The following is a 15,842-nucleotide window of genomic DNA, read 5'->3' as shown; positions in this document are numbered from 1 at the left end:
ACACCAATTGGGGAAAGCTTTGATAGTTTCTCTAATCTGAAAGAAAACAGCTGTGCTTTGAGGTTATTGTTCAATTCGTGAAGAGAATACAGAAAGCTATCTGCGAAAAGATGTCCACAAACAAAGCTGTTATAGGATAATGGAAAACACAGGGTTCAGGAAGCTGGGAGAATAAAGTCCTGCTGAACAGTTTACACAGAAAGACAGATGTCACTCATGTCCCAGTGTTATATGTAGGTTATGGTAGGAAGACGGATAAAGTCTCTAAGTTTGATTTGAAAACAAGCGGAGATCTTAGTAACATATACAGTATATTTTGAGACGAGCCTGAAATAAGCTTGGATTACTGTCAGCTGTCTGGGAACATTTCGCTATTTCCAATGGTCATCAACCCGATTTCAAAGACAGCACTGAGTCCTTCCACTGATTAAATAAATTTGGGATTAAATAAATGTCTTGTTAAACTACAATGATATAGATAGACGGTTTATTAGGGTGTTAAGTCACTGTAAATATAGACTTCAATCACTATGTGCGTAGGTACAATTTCAGCCAGAATAATTGATACTCTGTTGTTAAATTAAAAATTTATGTTACCTTACCATTGAAGTGGAGCAATTGTAAGTTTAGATTGCATTGCTTAGATTACAGAGTTGTTCCGTAAGAAACCATGAATGTTGGAAAACTGGTTGACCAACATAACACAAACCAGCTCTGCACTTCAGCTCCGCCCACAAAGGGCAGAACTCTATGTGTATGCTGTGAATTTTCCTGTTTACCTGAATGAGTAACAAGTTCCCGCAAATCGGCTGGGTGAGATGGATCTGTAGGATAAAAGCTGTTTCAGTTTAGGACTGGACTCTAACGGTGGCCTGAGGATCCTTGTACTCATGGATTGCTGTGACACATCACCTGGACAATTCAGGGACTTCAAGAGGGATGACTTTGAGGCTGAATGGATTAAGGTGGCCGAAGGTAGATTTGGTCATGTGTACCAAGTCAAAGTCAAGCTCTGGCGGGAAAAATGTGCTCTGAAAACCTTTGATGAAACCTTGTCTGCCAACAACTTTTACAGGTATGAAGTACATTAAACTCTCTGGAAGGTTTTTTTATATTGAACAATTATTTTATTCAGGTGGAATGGTCACACAATATGGACAACAAGGATTTTAAAAAAAGGAACTGGGTGCATACATTTGATTTCAATTACTTTGGTGTTCCACAATCCTCCAGCTTATGATATTCCCAAACACACACTGGTTTTGGAGTGGATGAGTCTGGTAGATGTTAAACTTTTCAAAGTTTAACATCTCAGTTTGAGCTACGTCCCAGAGCCCAAACTGAGGCAAAGAACAGAGCAAATTGAATTAAAATCAATGAATTAAATTTAAAAAGAAGTTTTGTTTCTTAAAGGGATGTGGACTTTTGGACCACTCTCTATATATTTTAATATTCTTTATAAAGTCAAAACTACAAATATTTCCTCATTGTTTTCTTATTTCTATTATTTTACTTCACAGGAAAACAAAAGATGTATTGTCCAACATAGCCAAGCTAAAGTTTAAATACATTTTGTCCATCTACGGCGTGTGCAGCGACGCTACAGCTGTTGTCATGGAGTACATGAGTAATGGATCCCTAAACAATCTCCTAGCCAGTCACAACTTCATGTGGCAAAAGAAGTTCCAGATGATCCATGAGATTTCTATGGCCATGAATTTCCTTCACAGCACAAAACCTCCTCTGCTTCATCTTAACCTCAAGACTTCCAATATCCTACTGGACGATCATCTTCATGTTAAGGTCAGTGAAGCACCTTTCCAGATAATATTCATTAGCGATGTATGATGATGAGTTACTTCAACTCTTCTTGCCTAAGGTTTCAGATTTTGGTCTCGTCCACTGGGAGGATGGCATGTGCAAGGCGACGTTCATGGAGCGCCTGACAGCAAGAGGCAACATAAACTACATTCCTCCTGAGGTCTTCACCGAATGCTCCGACTCACCAGGAACTGCTTTTGATGTTTACAGGTGACCTGCTAGGGGCTGCCTTCAGTGTGCACAATCAGAATCTCTGCATTTTTTTGTTTGATTCAGTGCACAATCCAAAATTCACACAGTATAACCTTCTTCTCTTCTGTATTCTGGATGTTTCTGATGTTTTCCAGCCAAAGCGACATTGAACATTTTGCTCCCATCTGACTCACTCTCTCTTGCCCCTTTTTTTCTCTCAATATTTTATTGGATGTCTGAAAGAAGAACAAGGAAAGTTCTCAGTGCCCTTTGTGTGAAAGAGCATAAGTCACAAAGTTTCCTGAATGCACATAATGTAAAATCATACATTTATTATTGAAAATCCTTTTCCTGCTTTGATCCGCAGCTTTGGGATAGTAATTTGGGAGATACTGACACAGCAGAAACCCTACACAGGTAGGAATTAATTATTTGAAATGAATCACATCAAACAGATTTATTACTCTTACTTTAGCAAAGAGTCATGTAACATTTAACAAGGTCAAAACGTGTTTCTTAAACTAAAATTCTCTGAGGCTTCAAAGATCTTACTGCTGCATTAGAAATTAAGTCGGTCCTATGCCATGTATTCATAGAAAGCCAGTTTTATTTATTATTTGTCAACTAACACCAACACAAGACAATTTAAACATGATCTCTCCTTTTTGATGCTTTTACAGATAAGAATCTAAAAGTTGTGCATTTGTATTTAACCCCCTTACTATGACATTCCCAAAGCATCTAGTGACACTAACATTTTGGGCAAGAAGAGCACGACTTAAGAGAAGCAGACAACAGGCTTTTGTTTACTCTGGGGAAGCTGTAAAAATTTCACTTCTCCAGTGAGACAATAGCGGCTCTTCATGCACTCCAAAAACGATGCTGAGGATTAGAGAAAGTTACTGCACATTAACCTGAACAGGATTAGAGACTGTAGTAAAAGTTCACCTTTCAGCATGACAACAATTTAAACATACAGCTAGAGCTACAATCAGATATTTCAGATTAAAGTGAATCCTTGTGTTACAGTTCAAAACCTAAGTCCAATGTATAATCTGTGGAAGGAATTGAAAACGGAGGTTCAAATGTGCTCTCCGACCAATCTGACTAAGCTTAAGCTCCGTTGCAAAGAAGTATGTGCAAAACTGTGAGTCTTTAGATGTGCAAAAACAACAGAGACATACCCCAAAAGACTTGTACAGAGAGAAAATCACTTCATTTTACTACATTTGAGTTTAGGTGTACAGGTCTAGGGGAAACTCATGCAAAATTAATATTCATATATCACATGCAGCAGAAGAAAAGTTATTGGTTAATGACAAACATGACAGAAATCAACACCATTTATAAAATTATAAGCTATGAAATTCAAGGACCTAAATAGTTTAATTACAGCACAAAAAATATTCAAAGATAATAGACAAAAGTTGTACTAAGTTTCTTTAGTTAGTCCAATGAGGAAGTACACATTTAACTGCTGAAGATGAAAAGCTTTTGAACTTTTCTGCAGCCGTTTCATGTGTCTTGGTCCATTTGGTTTCAATTGATGTAAAATATTCTGAGAAGTACTTTTGTGTATAATAGATAAAGTGAATTGAACTGACAGACATATCTTGTCGTCGCAGGGTGCAGTGTGACCAAAGTGCTGCTGCAGGTATCAAAAGGGAAGAGGCCCTGTTTGGAGATGATTCCTGAGAAGAGGCCCGAGGAGTGTGACGAGTTGATCTGCATCATGCAACAGTGCTGGGACAAGAATCCCCAGATGAGGCCCCTATTCGCAGGTTCCAACATCAAATATAATTAAAAAAAAATTTTAAAAAATAAGTTTTAGGATCTTGTGTTTTACATTCATTTATCCAATTTATGCCAGTGAAGCTTCAACAAATAAGAAGGTGACACCTTTCTTGTGCTGGTCTTGCAAGTTTGTACATTTATCAAAACTGTATGTGCTTTCCCTTCGTCTCAATATGAAAACCCGAGAGAAGAATAGGTTTTTCGAGAATCCTCTCATGAGTGTGACTGAAAACTACACCGGTAAAATTAGATTTAATCATTCCCACAAGGTTTTTACAAGTACATGGGAGTACATGCAGGAATTGTTTTGGTGAATACAAATCAGTGTCATGTTTATTTATAAAAACCTCATCTGCCAATTTGTAATTATCCCCCATTTCACAGCTTGTATTACCACATCTGTGACTGAATTTAGTGCTAAGCCATGCATGAACATTCCATACCACAGCAAATTTTAGACAATCCCACTGGGTTTTGGAGCTACAATTTAGTCAACACCTTTGTGCTGTCAACAGTAATTTTTTTTGTTCAACATGATTTTTGTCTTTAATATAGTCTTAGTGGTTTCCTGCTTTTTGTTTGCAGACACTGTGAGGAAAACAGAGACTCTGAACGAAGTCCTGAAGATCCCAGGAACAATAACTGGTCAAAGGAAAGGCAAAACTGAGGAGGAATCAAAGTATCCCTGGATGTTCTCGCCAGTACACAAAGTTAGTTCACTCTGATGCACTCACTGAGCTTTGCATCTAATGTATTCTTTTGTATTTTTCTCTGTTAGCGTTGCTTTGTGCTCACCTCAAACTTCTCAGTTGCTATTAATTACCTGTTCTGGGCTTTATTTGTGATTTCTCCTCTTTTCTCATTTCAGCTTTTTTTTTTCGTTTGTATGCCTGCTTGACCTATGGCTGTCAGTAATGTTTTCTGTCCTCTGATCACAGCTGTGAGAATCTAGTTGTATAACTTGTTTAATACAGAATTGGCCTATGAAGCTGCATGTTGTTTTAAATGCAGTGTAGGTTGTTAGAAAAATATAGCAAAATTTAATATACAAAGTCACTGTATATGTAGACAGTGACTTTGTGTATACTTAAGCTCTAGAAACCACCCCTTGGTTTCTAGGTTATTCAGTTATTTACCAGTGTGAATAACTGAATGCCTTAAAAAGGTACAGGCTCTGTTAAGCTTTTTAAAACTATAACCACCCACTAGTTGGCTTTGTAATGAGATAAACATAACCTCAAATTTACAATAATCTGTGGTATTTTTTTTACATTTGTCTTTTCCCCTTTAGGTCAGCTTACCTGAGATGTCTGAAACACTTTCAGGTAAGTCCCGGTGGATTCACATACACAGCTGGGACACAACTGGATTTTGGCTGTTTACTAACTCTTCAAATGTGGTATTATACCTGCATTTCTCTGACCTGTAGAGTATTTTATTCAGAAAGTTAAAATGCTAGAGTTTTAGCTAGCAAAAGCATCTATATTCTGAAATAAAAAGGAATAGAATAGAAATATCCTGCAGTGGGGAAATCTCTGTGCAACAGCAGCAAGGTGGCAGGCAATAACAACAAATAGTCACTCAAAGACAAAATATAACATATAGAGAACAGAATAAAAAACTAAAAGTAATGCACAGTAAGGGTAAGATTTTTACATAATAAACCATGTAGTTATAATGTACTCCAGTCAAGAGGAACTGAGTTGGCTAATTTAAAAAATTGCAAAATGTGGTGTCACAAGCTGCTTTTCTGGTCCTGCTGAAGAAAGCATGATGCTGCCACTGACACCTTTTTCCAAGGGGGTGGTTTCTAGAGCTAAAGGATCATTTTTATTTCCAGAAAGTCAAAAAGTTTATTTTAAGAGTATCAAGGTAAAGGAGGCTGGATATAAATGAATCCCACACTTTTCAGATTTATATAGGTCACTTCACATTGTCCATGTTACAAATTAGTTTAGTTACTCTGACATAGAAACACGTATGCATAAAGGTTTGAACTTAAAAATGAGCTAAACATTTGCTGTTCTTTAAAAATATTGCTAGAGTCAAGAAAGTGACTGGAAGTATCATCATCATCATTTGTTAGTAAAATGTGTAAAATATTTCAGTAGTATTGATTAAAGGAGTTATTCTCTTTCACTTGTTTCTGTATGACTAAGTTAAACAAGTATATATGAACACACATGGTCTCAAAATCAAAATGCAAACATTTCACACCTTAATGTGACTGACCTTAAGCTCCCCTTTCACCAGAAAGACAAACCCTGTAGCACAGGGGTCTCAAACTCCAGGCCTCAAGGGCCGCTGTCCTGCAGTTTTTAGATGTGCCACAGGTACAAAATACTGGGATGAAATGGCTTAATGACCTCCTCCTTGTGTAAATCAGTTTTCCAGAGCCGTAATGACCTAATTATTCTGTTCAGGTGTGGTGCAGCAGAGGCACATCTAAAAGTTGCAGGACTGCGGCCCTCGAGGACTGGAGTTTGAGATCCCTGCCGGTAGCACAAGGGTGTTAAACTCCAGTCCTCGAGGGCCGGTGTCCTGCAACTTTTAGATGTGCCTCTGCTGCACCACTCCTGAACAGAATAATTAGGTCATTAACAAGGCTCTGGAGAACTGATCTACACAAGGAAACATGATACAGGTTTCTGTAGTTATTGTGGGAAATTAGAAACAATACAACATTTTTTTTTAGAATGTAGTAAGTATGTTCGAGAAAGGGAGGAGTTAATTAGAAATTTAAATAGGAATAAAAATAAATTAGATATTAGAAGTTTGCTTCAAAGATCATCGGGGGACGTAGTTTTTAATAGTATTTTTAATTTTCTAAGGAGAACAGGTATTATGGGAAGATTATAGTGACTTTACATCTGATCCATACTCCAGTCTAGAAGGTGGCGGTAATGCACCTAAAAGTTGTTTGCCAACCGCCATAAAAAAAAAAACAAGAAGAAGAAGAAGAAGAAGAAGATCTACACAAGGAGGAGGTAATTAAGCCATTTCATTCCAGTGTTTTGTACCTGTGGCACATCTAAAAACTGCAGGACAATGACCCTTGAGGACTTGAGTTTGAAACCTGTGCTGTAACATTTCAAAGCCTGCAGTTATGTAACAACAACAGAAAAGTTGTCTTTAATAAAAATAAATAAAAAACCCTCACAATTTAATTTTACTATGGAGTGATCAGCATTTCTGTCCTTTGTTTTCCTTCTACAGATGACCAACACGGTGAGAACAGCATTCTCTCTATGCTGGCCAAAAAGGACTTTAGTAGTTTCAGGCAGTCTGTGAAAGGAGATGACGTGTACATGCAGTTTTCGGGCCAAAAGAGCCTCCTTCACTTCACGGTAGCCAGCGGTGATGCAGAAAGTGTCAAGCATGTCCTGAGTCTGGGTGCTGAAGTGAACTGTACAACTGCCAGAGGTTACACTCCCCTTATCATCGCTGTTTTGCAAAGGTCTGTATGAAAATCTGGGCACAAAGTGTTCTTTGAGTGGAGCAAGGCAGAGTTGTTGATGTTGGAGCTTGAATATATTAACATTTTGTGAAGAACACTGATGAACTTTTTATGTGATACACATTTTGTTCTCTTTGGAGCTCGGAGAGAAGAATAATGCCGCTCTTATTCAGATATGAGCAGTAGAAGAGATTCTTACTTAAACAAAATGACCAAAAGAAACAAAAAGGGAAATGTCGGACACAAACTGATTTTCACTTTTAAAAGATGTGAAAGGAGGGATTGTTGAGGTCGAAAATGATCATTCAACAGGGTGGGAGGTCCTTTACAGGGATACGAATACTTTTCTAAGTGCCAGTTTAAGAAGACAGAAATATGTGAAAAATCTCCTGTGAGTTAATGGTTTAGATAAACACAACCAGCTGGGTCAAGCATTCAGGAGATAAAACTCTGGCCAGCTTATCTGTTCGTGCTTTCACAAAGGCATGCTCACAGAGAAGATTCTCTCAGTGCGTGCTGTGTAGAAAATTAAAATTGATAATGACGTGTGTCAGTGGAGGTCCTATTTAGAACACAGACCAATTATGGCACACTGTGGATCAAGTGCAATCTGTCAGAGATATAAGTGTATTTAGGGCAGGAAATGACTACCACACTATTTTAATCTCATTTTAGTCACAATAAGGTATAAAACTAAGGCATGACTGTTAACGCATTGCATTTTCTGACCCGAACTGGTACTTTTTTGAGCATTTGTGCCCATACAAACAGTTACATGTATATGTGTACACAATGTGATTCTTCTTAATATAATTTTGCAGATGAACCAACCAAGGCACCTCTTAAAGGAGGGATATTATGTAAAATAGACCTTTTTGAGCTTATATTTTTATAAAACACTAGCAGTTTCATATTATATTCAGTCCATTGTCGCTCCTGCAAAACATCAAAAACTTTGGGCCCTAAGGGCAGCCCATTGTGTGTGGGTGCATAATGCTGAAAAAGCTTAGAAAGAAAGGTTTGAGTCCTGTAATGATATAAAGATATCCATTGTAAAAAAGTACCAGTAATTTTCAACATGCCATTTAAATTTATTTGTCAAAACTGCATACATTATTTTATTATCTCTGAAAGATGTTGGTCTCATTTTCTATTTCATCCAAAATAAAATTCTTGGATGACTGTATATCAATTTAGATTTTAACCTGCCAGGGATATGAATAATTTTAATCTTAACTGTAAATTATCCAGCTGCAAATTCTACATCCCTAATCCTGCTTGTTTAATGTTTTGTTTTGTAGGAACTGTTTTTGTCCTACTGACTTTGTCATATTCTTTTTGAGAAGGGTGATATTAAGATAAATGTTGACCTTCAACACATGATTGGTTAAATACAATTGCCTTGGTGTGGCAATTTTTTTCTATTCTATTAAGAGTGATATTAAGCAGAAGAAAATTGTGTCAAATTATATCTTTTTTTCACAGGTTTTATGACATCATCTGTTTGCTGCTGGACCATGGAGCATCTACAATGCAAGGAGACAAAGACCAGTGGACGCCACTGCATTTTGCAGCACAGAATGGTGATGACAGAACCATCCGTCTCCTACTGGAAAAAGGAGCTGCGGCCGACGTGCGAGACAAAGCCGGTTGGATGCCTCTCCACCTGGCGTGCCAGAACGGCCATGAGACAGTTGTACGCCTGCTGCTTTCGCGGATGTCAGAGGACGCCATTGTAAATCAGGTGGAGGAGGAAGGTAGAACACCGCTCCACATTGCATGTTCCTACGGGCATGTCAACATCGCCAAACTTCTCATTGGTCGTGGTGTGGATCCGAACGCTATGGACTACTCTTTCTCCACCGCTCTCCATCTGGCAGCCGAGCAAGGCCATAATCGTGTAGTCAGACTCTTGTTGACTAAGGAGGTCAAAACTGACATTTCAGACATCAAGAGATACACACCACTTCATCTGGCTGCTCTGAAGGGTCATGCAGGCATTTGCAGACAGTTGCTTTCCAACGGGGCCAACCCGAACTGCAAGACCGATCAAGAGTGGACTCCCATGCACCTGGCAGCCCTAAGAGGACATGAGGCTGTGGTGGTCCTTCTGGAGAATAAGGGCGGTTCAGTGAATGCAAAAGGCCAGAAAGGATGGACTCCACTGCACCTGGCCTGCAACCAGAGTGAATCGGAGGTAGTGGTGAAGCTTCTGGCAGCAAAAGCTGACCCAAACGTCAAAGAGGAAAGTGACGGATGGACACCCCTGCACCTCGCCTGTGCCAGTCTTGGCTTTCCATGTGTCCTCCACTTAATATCCCATCAGGCAGATGTCAATGCATTAAACTCAGGAAAGGCAACACCTTTACACATGGCTTGCCAACATGGCTGCGTGCCCATTGTTAAAGGTCTGCTGCTAAATGGAGCAGACAAGACGCTGATGGACTCTTCTGGATCCACAGCTCTGAATGTAGCCCAGAGGTGTGAAAAATGGGAAATTGTGGAGCTACTGAAAAATGAATGTGAAGTGTAAATTACAGCAAAAAATGTTTTTTGAAAATTGACCACAGTGCAGTATTGTTGACCAGGTCATTGGGACTTTGGTGTGACATTTTAAACCAGGATGTTGAAGGTTTTTGTTAAGTTTTGTCGTTTTTGTTATGGCAAGAATATTTTTACAAAGTGGATTAGAAGTGGACATTTAAAGACTTTTAACATTTTGTTTGTCCAACATCCAAGTACAAATATGTAAATATATATTGAGGCTGACTTAGATTTTGCTCAGGCAACTAAATAGGTCTGGTCTCATGATTGGCTTTTCACAAAGTACTCTGTTTTTTCTTTTTAAGCGCATGGTAAAACTAGTTGGCTATCCAGCAGATCATATTTATATAACCAATAAACATGAGGCCATAATGAAGCCTGTGAACAACACCACATGCTGTGGGGGAGCGTTTTTTTGTGTTTATTTTGTTTGCTGAGCATCAGAAGGCGCCTCACCATGGTGTGGTGACCTGAGTGGTCAGCCATATCACAAACATCCAGCATAGATGTATTTCATATACAAATGTTGTTTTGGTTACACGAGAAACCTATTTTTATTACATTTGTCAAACAATCCTGTTACCTCGGTGCGAATGACGAGCTAAAAAAACCAGCACTGTCTAAAATGGTACTGTCACTATTCCCAAAGCACGTGTGTAAATTTAAGAGAATTGCTTTCACACTTGTTAAATCTGACATCAACGGTACAGTGAAACATGACAGAGAGTTTAAATATGGGATTCAAGGTGCATTATTCTTGTCATTGGGAGAAAAAAAAACTAACAAAAGGAGAGTGGCTGTAAGAACTTCTACACACCCTCATTTCATGTAGACAAAATTTTCATTCAAAAATCTGGCTAAATAAAAATTGTATTGTAAAGTATTTTTCATAAAAAACAATCCACTGTGTGGCTAATGATAGGATAAGATAATTATAAGGCAATTCCAACATAGCAATGGGAGTGCTACACAGCTTGCGCCATGTTCAGTTACCAGACTGACATCTTATTAAAATGAAATGAAATGCCTGTATTCGGGAGCATCAATGACCTACACTATTCTTTCACAGGGCTTATCCTGCAACTGCAAGATTCAAATGTCCGGATGGAGAACTAAGAGTTCAAACTAACCACATGACTATTAATAGACATAAAATGGGATCAGATTTTTTTTATCCTGCGCTGCCAAGTAACAGTGATGTGTTAAGCATGACATTTCAGAAGAAAATAATCTTTCCCTCCTCTTTGCTGTGATTGACCTCCATGTAATTTAGGTTCTTTCAGGTTGGTTGATTACTCTTTCATGCAGTTTTGAATGATTGTGACTAAAAGAACAAAAAACAAAACAACATGAAATCATTAAGCCTCTTTATACTGTTATGGTAGGAAAGTAATTGAATATTGTTTCCTTGCCCCATTTGTAATCTCTTAATACATTTGTGTTATAAACAAGACATTTGTCTCAAACCAAAGTGTTGGTTATCACATTAAATGCAACATTATAAAACATTTCCCATAACCTTGATCAATAGAGAAGCCACATAGTTTCAGAATCCAGCAGAACATTTGTTTTAATTTTTCCGTCTTAATGAAATTACATCAAACTTATATAGTGCTTTATTAGGACATGCAAAGACACTTTACAGTAGGTAATTTCCATTCACACGGTAATGATGACAAGCTAATGGATAGTAGCCATAGCTGCCCTGGACAGAAAAAAGGTCACTGAATTGCACCATTGGCCCTTCTGACCAACACCAGCAGATATGGTGGGTGGAGTGTATTGCCCAAGGACATGACAGAGACGGGTGGAGATGTCTTCATCCATCCATCCATTTTATGTACACCCTTAGGAGGAGTGCTGGTGCTTATCTCTAGGTAACCGTCCGGGCGAGTGTTGCAGGGCAACACAGAGACAGACAGGACAAACAACCACACTCAAACATAGGGAGAATTTAGAGAGACCGATTTACCTAACAGCCATGTTTTTGGACTGTGGGAGGAAACTGGAGTACCCGGAGAGAACCCCCGCATGCTCAGGGAGAACATGCAAACTCCATGCTGAAAGACCGTGGGGCGGGAATCGAACCCAGGACCTTCTTGCTGCAATGCAACAGTGCTACCAACTGCACCACTGTGCAGCCCCATTTGATATCTTAAATGTGATTAATCATGTACCAATTACAGATCCTGCCCACCCCAGATTATTTTGCTACAAAAGCCCTTTTTGTAGCTAAAAGAGGCTTTTTTGTAGCCTCTTTGGCTTTTGTAGCCAAAAGAAGCTACAACAGCCTCTTTTGTAGCTAAATAATGTAAATTGTAGCCAAAATTTTTAATTTGTATATGCTGCTGTCACTACATTTTGTCAAGACCATCAAAAAGAGTATCATGTAATAAACGAGTTAGTGGCCATTTTGGATAATGGTGATGTGACTCATTGTTTATAGTGGCATCTTGTGTTGGGGCAGCTTGTGCTTTTGGGGAAAAAAAAAAAACATTTAGTACTCATTTCAATGTAGGGTCTTGCATGGTGGTGACCCTGGTTGCTCCATCCAAATTGAAGTGCATGCCCTCTCTGCTAATCAGAACAGGTTTTGTACCAAAGTTCTCAGTAATGGTTGTTATGACATACCTTGTTTTCTGGACAACACTGGACCACCAGGATTTAAATGCTGCTGAACATAACAACACTTATCAAATCAGGCAGGGAACCAGAGAAAAACGAATCCAACAGTCCAGCATTCAGAAATCTATACATTAGATTAACAATCTTTGTTTAATTTGCTGTTGTAATTAAAATTCAGTGTTGTCTGTTGTGGCCAAATACAATGGGAAAAGTCCTGGTAATCATATCAATTGTAATTAAATTACAAATACCAAAGCATATATTGTTGTTGTCTGTGTTTTCGTAATACCCAGATAGTGGGTACCCTATGCAGATACTGATATACAAAAATAAAAACATTAAATTCATTCCAGAGATATGTTTTGATTAAAAACTTGCATTTGGGTACCAATAGCAAATAAATTAATTTGATTTTACTCTGTTTACTACATATTACATCTGTTTTGAAATATCACCTAATTGGGATGCAGCAAATTTGTGGCTTTTATATATAAATTTTATTCAACTTATATTGTACTACCCTAGAGTACATATGTATCCGACTTTAATAAATATTGAGAAGACCTAGAAGAAAGTGTTGGGTCTTAATCCTCCAGATCAGATAATGTATGAGCAGACATGCCGATGCAAGCTGTATAAATAAATGTCACTGTCAAGACATCTTTTAAATCTATTTATGGTACTAAAAGTTCTTCATAATGCATACAGCTTAATAACTTTAGTTGTATATTAATTACCTATTTTAGTTGTTTTAGGAGAGTTGTGTGTCGTTGTTTCTGTGTGGGGCATGAGGGTGTAAGTATGACTTACTGTTCCCATCCTACTGCTGAGCTATGTCACCTTAAGATTGGAACCAAACCAGTTTTTATCTGGGTTTTTTTTTTTGTTATTTGATGACACGTTTCTGTGAAATGCACTGCTGTGTCACTGTGCGATTGATCTAACAACATATTTTGTTAGACCAATCTTTTGAAACCCATCTTTTCTTTTTCCTCATACCAAAGCTGTTGGATCAGTTTCAGGAAATAAACAATACACTGACTTTCCCACCTTTGTCCAATCAGAGCCACTTAAATCAATGGTTTTGCCTCAACCTTTTTACACAGACATGCAACGACACATCGGATAGGTTCTATCTCAACCAGTAATTGGGTTTTCAGGCACCTAAACTAATTTTATTTCCTAATAGGGAGACAAGCAGGAAGAAGATAATGTCATGTAAGTTGTTGTTACCACAAACAAACAAAGCAAAACAAAGACAGGGAGTGCAAAGCAGTGGCCTTTAAATTTAATGGTCATGGTGTCTCCTGTTATATTCTCTCTTAATTAAATAATTTTGACTTTACTTATTATATTTAGAATGATAATTTTACCAGAGCTGTGTTTCTGGAGTTATAATGATTGCTTTACAGTCAGAATTTGCTGCTTTGGTTCTAGTTTGCCCTCAAATAATCCTTGGGTAAACCACTGAACCTCTTTTTATTCCTCATTGTGGGTTGTTTTTGATAACAACTCAAGGTCTAGGAGAAAAAAAATCCAGTCCCCCATAACTACTTATCTGGTCACCTAAATAGTTTAGACCCAAATAGTTGTTTTAGGTCACAATTGTTAACTTTAAGTTGTGCTTAAGTGTTATTTTATCGGTCAAATCAAATCAATTTTCATTTTTATAGGACCAATTTACATCAATGTGAAAAGATGCAAACATTTTTTACATTTTAAGAATTACAAATTGAACATGTGGACATTTTAACAGTTTGTCAAAAAGTGGTTTGGTGCCACAACCAGCCATTTGAAGACATTAATGATCTGAAATGAAAATGAGTTTGATGTCCCTGGATTTGTACTGTTTGTATCATGAAAATGCATCAAAAACCCTGAACAAAATCACTAAGCTACAAAGTTAAACTTTTGCTGCAGTAAGTTTTTGCTTTATTTTTTGAGTCTTTATAAATTCTTATTTAACTGCATAAAAATTGACCTCTTCAACACACAAACGTCTGTATTCAGAATGCATTACTGCATTAATGAGATCCAAGACATCTCAGAAGGTTTTAGTTTGCATAATGATGTTTTGTGCATGTTTGAACTCAAAGTCTGACTACTTGTTCTGCCATCAATGGTTTTATTCACATTTAGCCTCCCAAAGTGTTTGTTGATATTCTCTATGGCTACAGCAAAGCTCATGAGTCGTGCGAAAACACTGCATATGCTTCAAGATAATTTGGCAGCAGGAATTTGTGGTAGCACTTTTTAAAGACGCCCAGAACAACCTGAACAGGCTCGTTTGACTTTCAAGGTCCAACAACATACTTTGCCAGGATTTGCATATTGCTGCGTCGTGTGCAATGACTGCCAAAAATGGAAAGAAGAAAGCATGATGATGGATCCAGTTGGACAAATTAGCACCACCATGCTTCCACCTGTTCCTGCTAACAACAGTGGGAAGAAGTTACCAAAAGATTTCTTTTTGTCTAACCATTGAACATGACCCATCCATCCATCCATCCATCCATCCATCCATCCATCCATCCATCCATTTTCTTCCGCTTATCCGGGGTCGGGTCGCGGGGGTATCAGCTTCAGAAGGGAGGCCCAACATGACCCATGGTACAATATTAATTATGCCATGAGGGGTGAGGTTAGCAAACATAGATTCTGATTCACTTGTGCACAGTCATACAACGAACTACTGAGCTGGAATGTCACAGAACCAGATAGGGTGAGGCTCGCAAAAAAATGGTTCATCAGCAACAAACAGATATGGAAATGAATCAGATAAAAAAAGTTGAATTGTGACTTAAAAATATTTCTGAAAGTTCTGAAAATGATCGTTAACATCAGCATAAGTGCCCATCATTGCCAAATTCAACTTATGGCTCAAACCTATAAGGCTGAATCCCTTGCAGCTGGAACACTACATCTGTCTGACAGGATTTTCAAAAAGTCCATCAGAATATGTAACAAAAGATTTGCAGTCCATGTCAGAATCTGACAGAAGTTGCGTAATGTTTACTAAATCCAACAAATAACCTTATAGCTCTTCTTTGTGTAACCCCCATAAACTATGCTGATCTGTCTGTATGTTTAATGTGTTTGTTTGTTAGTTCTTAGAATGTCCTGTAGAGGGCACTAGACCCACATTTCTCCTGTGTCGGTACGAGAAGAAGAGGGAAGAAGAAAAAAGAAATGGCAGACTATGCAGACTATGCACATTTCAGCAGAAGTAGAGAAGTTACTAAGCATAAGTGCTGCTGTGATATGAAAGAAATCTGTTTATTTTGAACTGGATAATGTACATTCTGTTCTGAGATTTCTCCGGTGAGTCTGTTTTATTTTCAGCTGCTTACTTACGCAGAATGGCTACCTAGCGGGAGCTAACGTTGCTCAGTGTTTTTTTCGAACTGGA

The 15,842-nt window shown here is 38.1% G+C and overlaps 1 protein-coding gene across 1 annotated transcript; it reads left to right on the top strand.

Moving 5' to 3' along the window:
- The first annotated feature begins 788 nt into the window (after positions 1-788).
- On the top strand, positions 789-10,201 carry ankk1 (ankyrin repeat and kinase domain containing 1). The gene is made up of 9 exons (XM_014469518.2): positions 789-1,075; positions 1,521-1,803; positions 1,880-2,031; positions 2,381-2,430; positions 3,639-3,794; positions 4,393-4,517; positions 5,099-5,132; positions 7,024-7,264; positions 8,750-10,201. The coding sequence occupies exons 1-9, from the start codon at positions 891-893 to the stop codon at positions 9,795-9,797; spliced, it is 2,274 nt and encodes a 757-aa protein (XP_014325004.1). The 5' UTR covers positions 789-890; the 3' UTR covers positions 9,798-10,201.
- The last annotated feature ends 5,641 nt before the right edge of the window (positions 10,202-15,842 follow it).

The sequence above is a fragment of the Xiphophorus maculatus genome, chromosome 18 (assembly GCF_002775205.1).
Source record: "Xiphophorus maculatus strain JP 163 A chromosome 18, X_maculatus-5.0-male, whole genome shotgun sequence".
Lineage (NCBI taxonomy): Eukaryota > Metazoa > Chordata > Actinopteri > Cyprinodontiformes > Poeciliidae > Xiphophorus > Xiphophorus maculatus.
Note: the sequence above shows the minus strand (reverse complement) of the source record. Positions and strands in the feature narration are given on the sequence as shown.

What these genes read in the sequence shown, in the direction of transcription:
- ankk1 (XM_014469518.2), top strand. Translation starts at nt 891, where the DNA reads ATGGATTGCTGTGACACATCACCTGGACAATTCAGGGACTTCAAGAGG. An exon ending in ACAGCAGAAACCCTACACAG is followed by an intron (nt 2,431 to 3,638) that starts GTAGGAATTAAT and finishes TTGTCGTCGCAG; the next exon opens with GGTGCAGTGTGACCAAAGTG. An exon ending in TGTTCTCGCCAGTACACAAA is followed by an intron (nt 4,518 to 5,098) that starts GTTAGTTCACTC and finishes TTTCCCCTTTAG; the next exon opens with GTCAGCTTACCTGAGATGTC.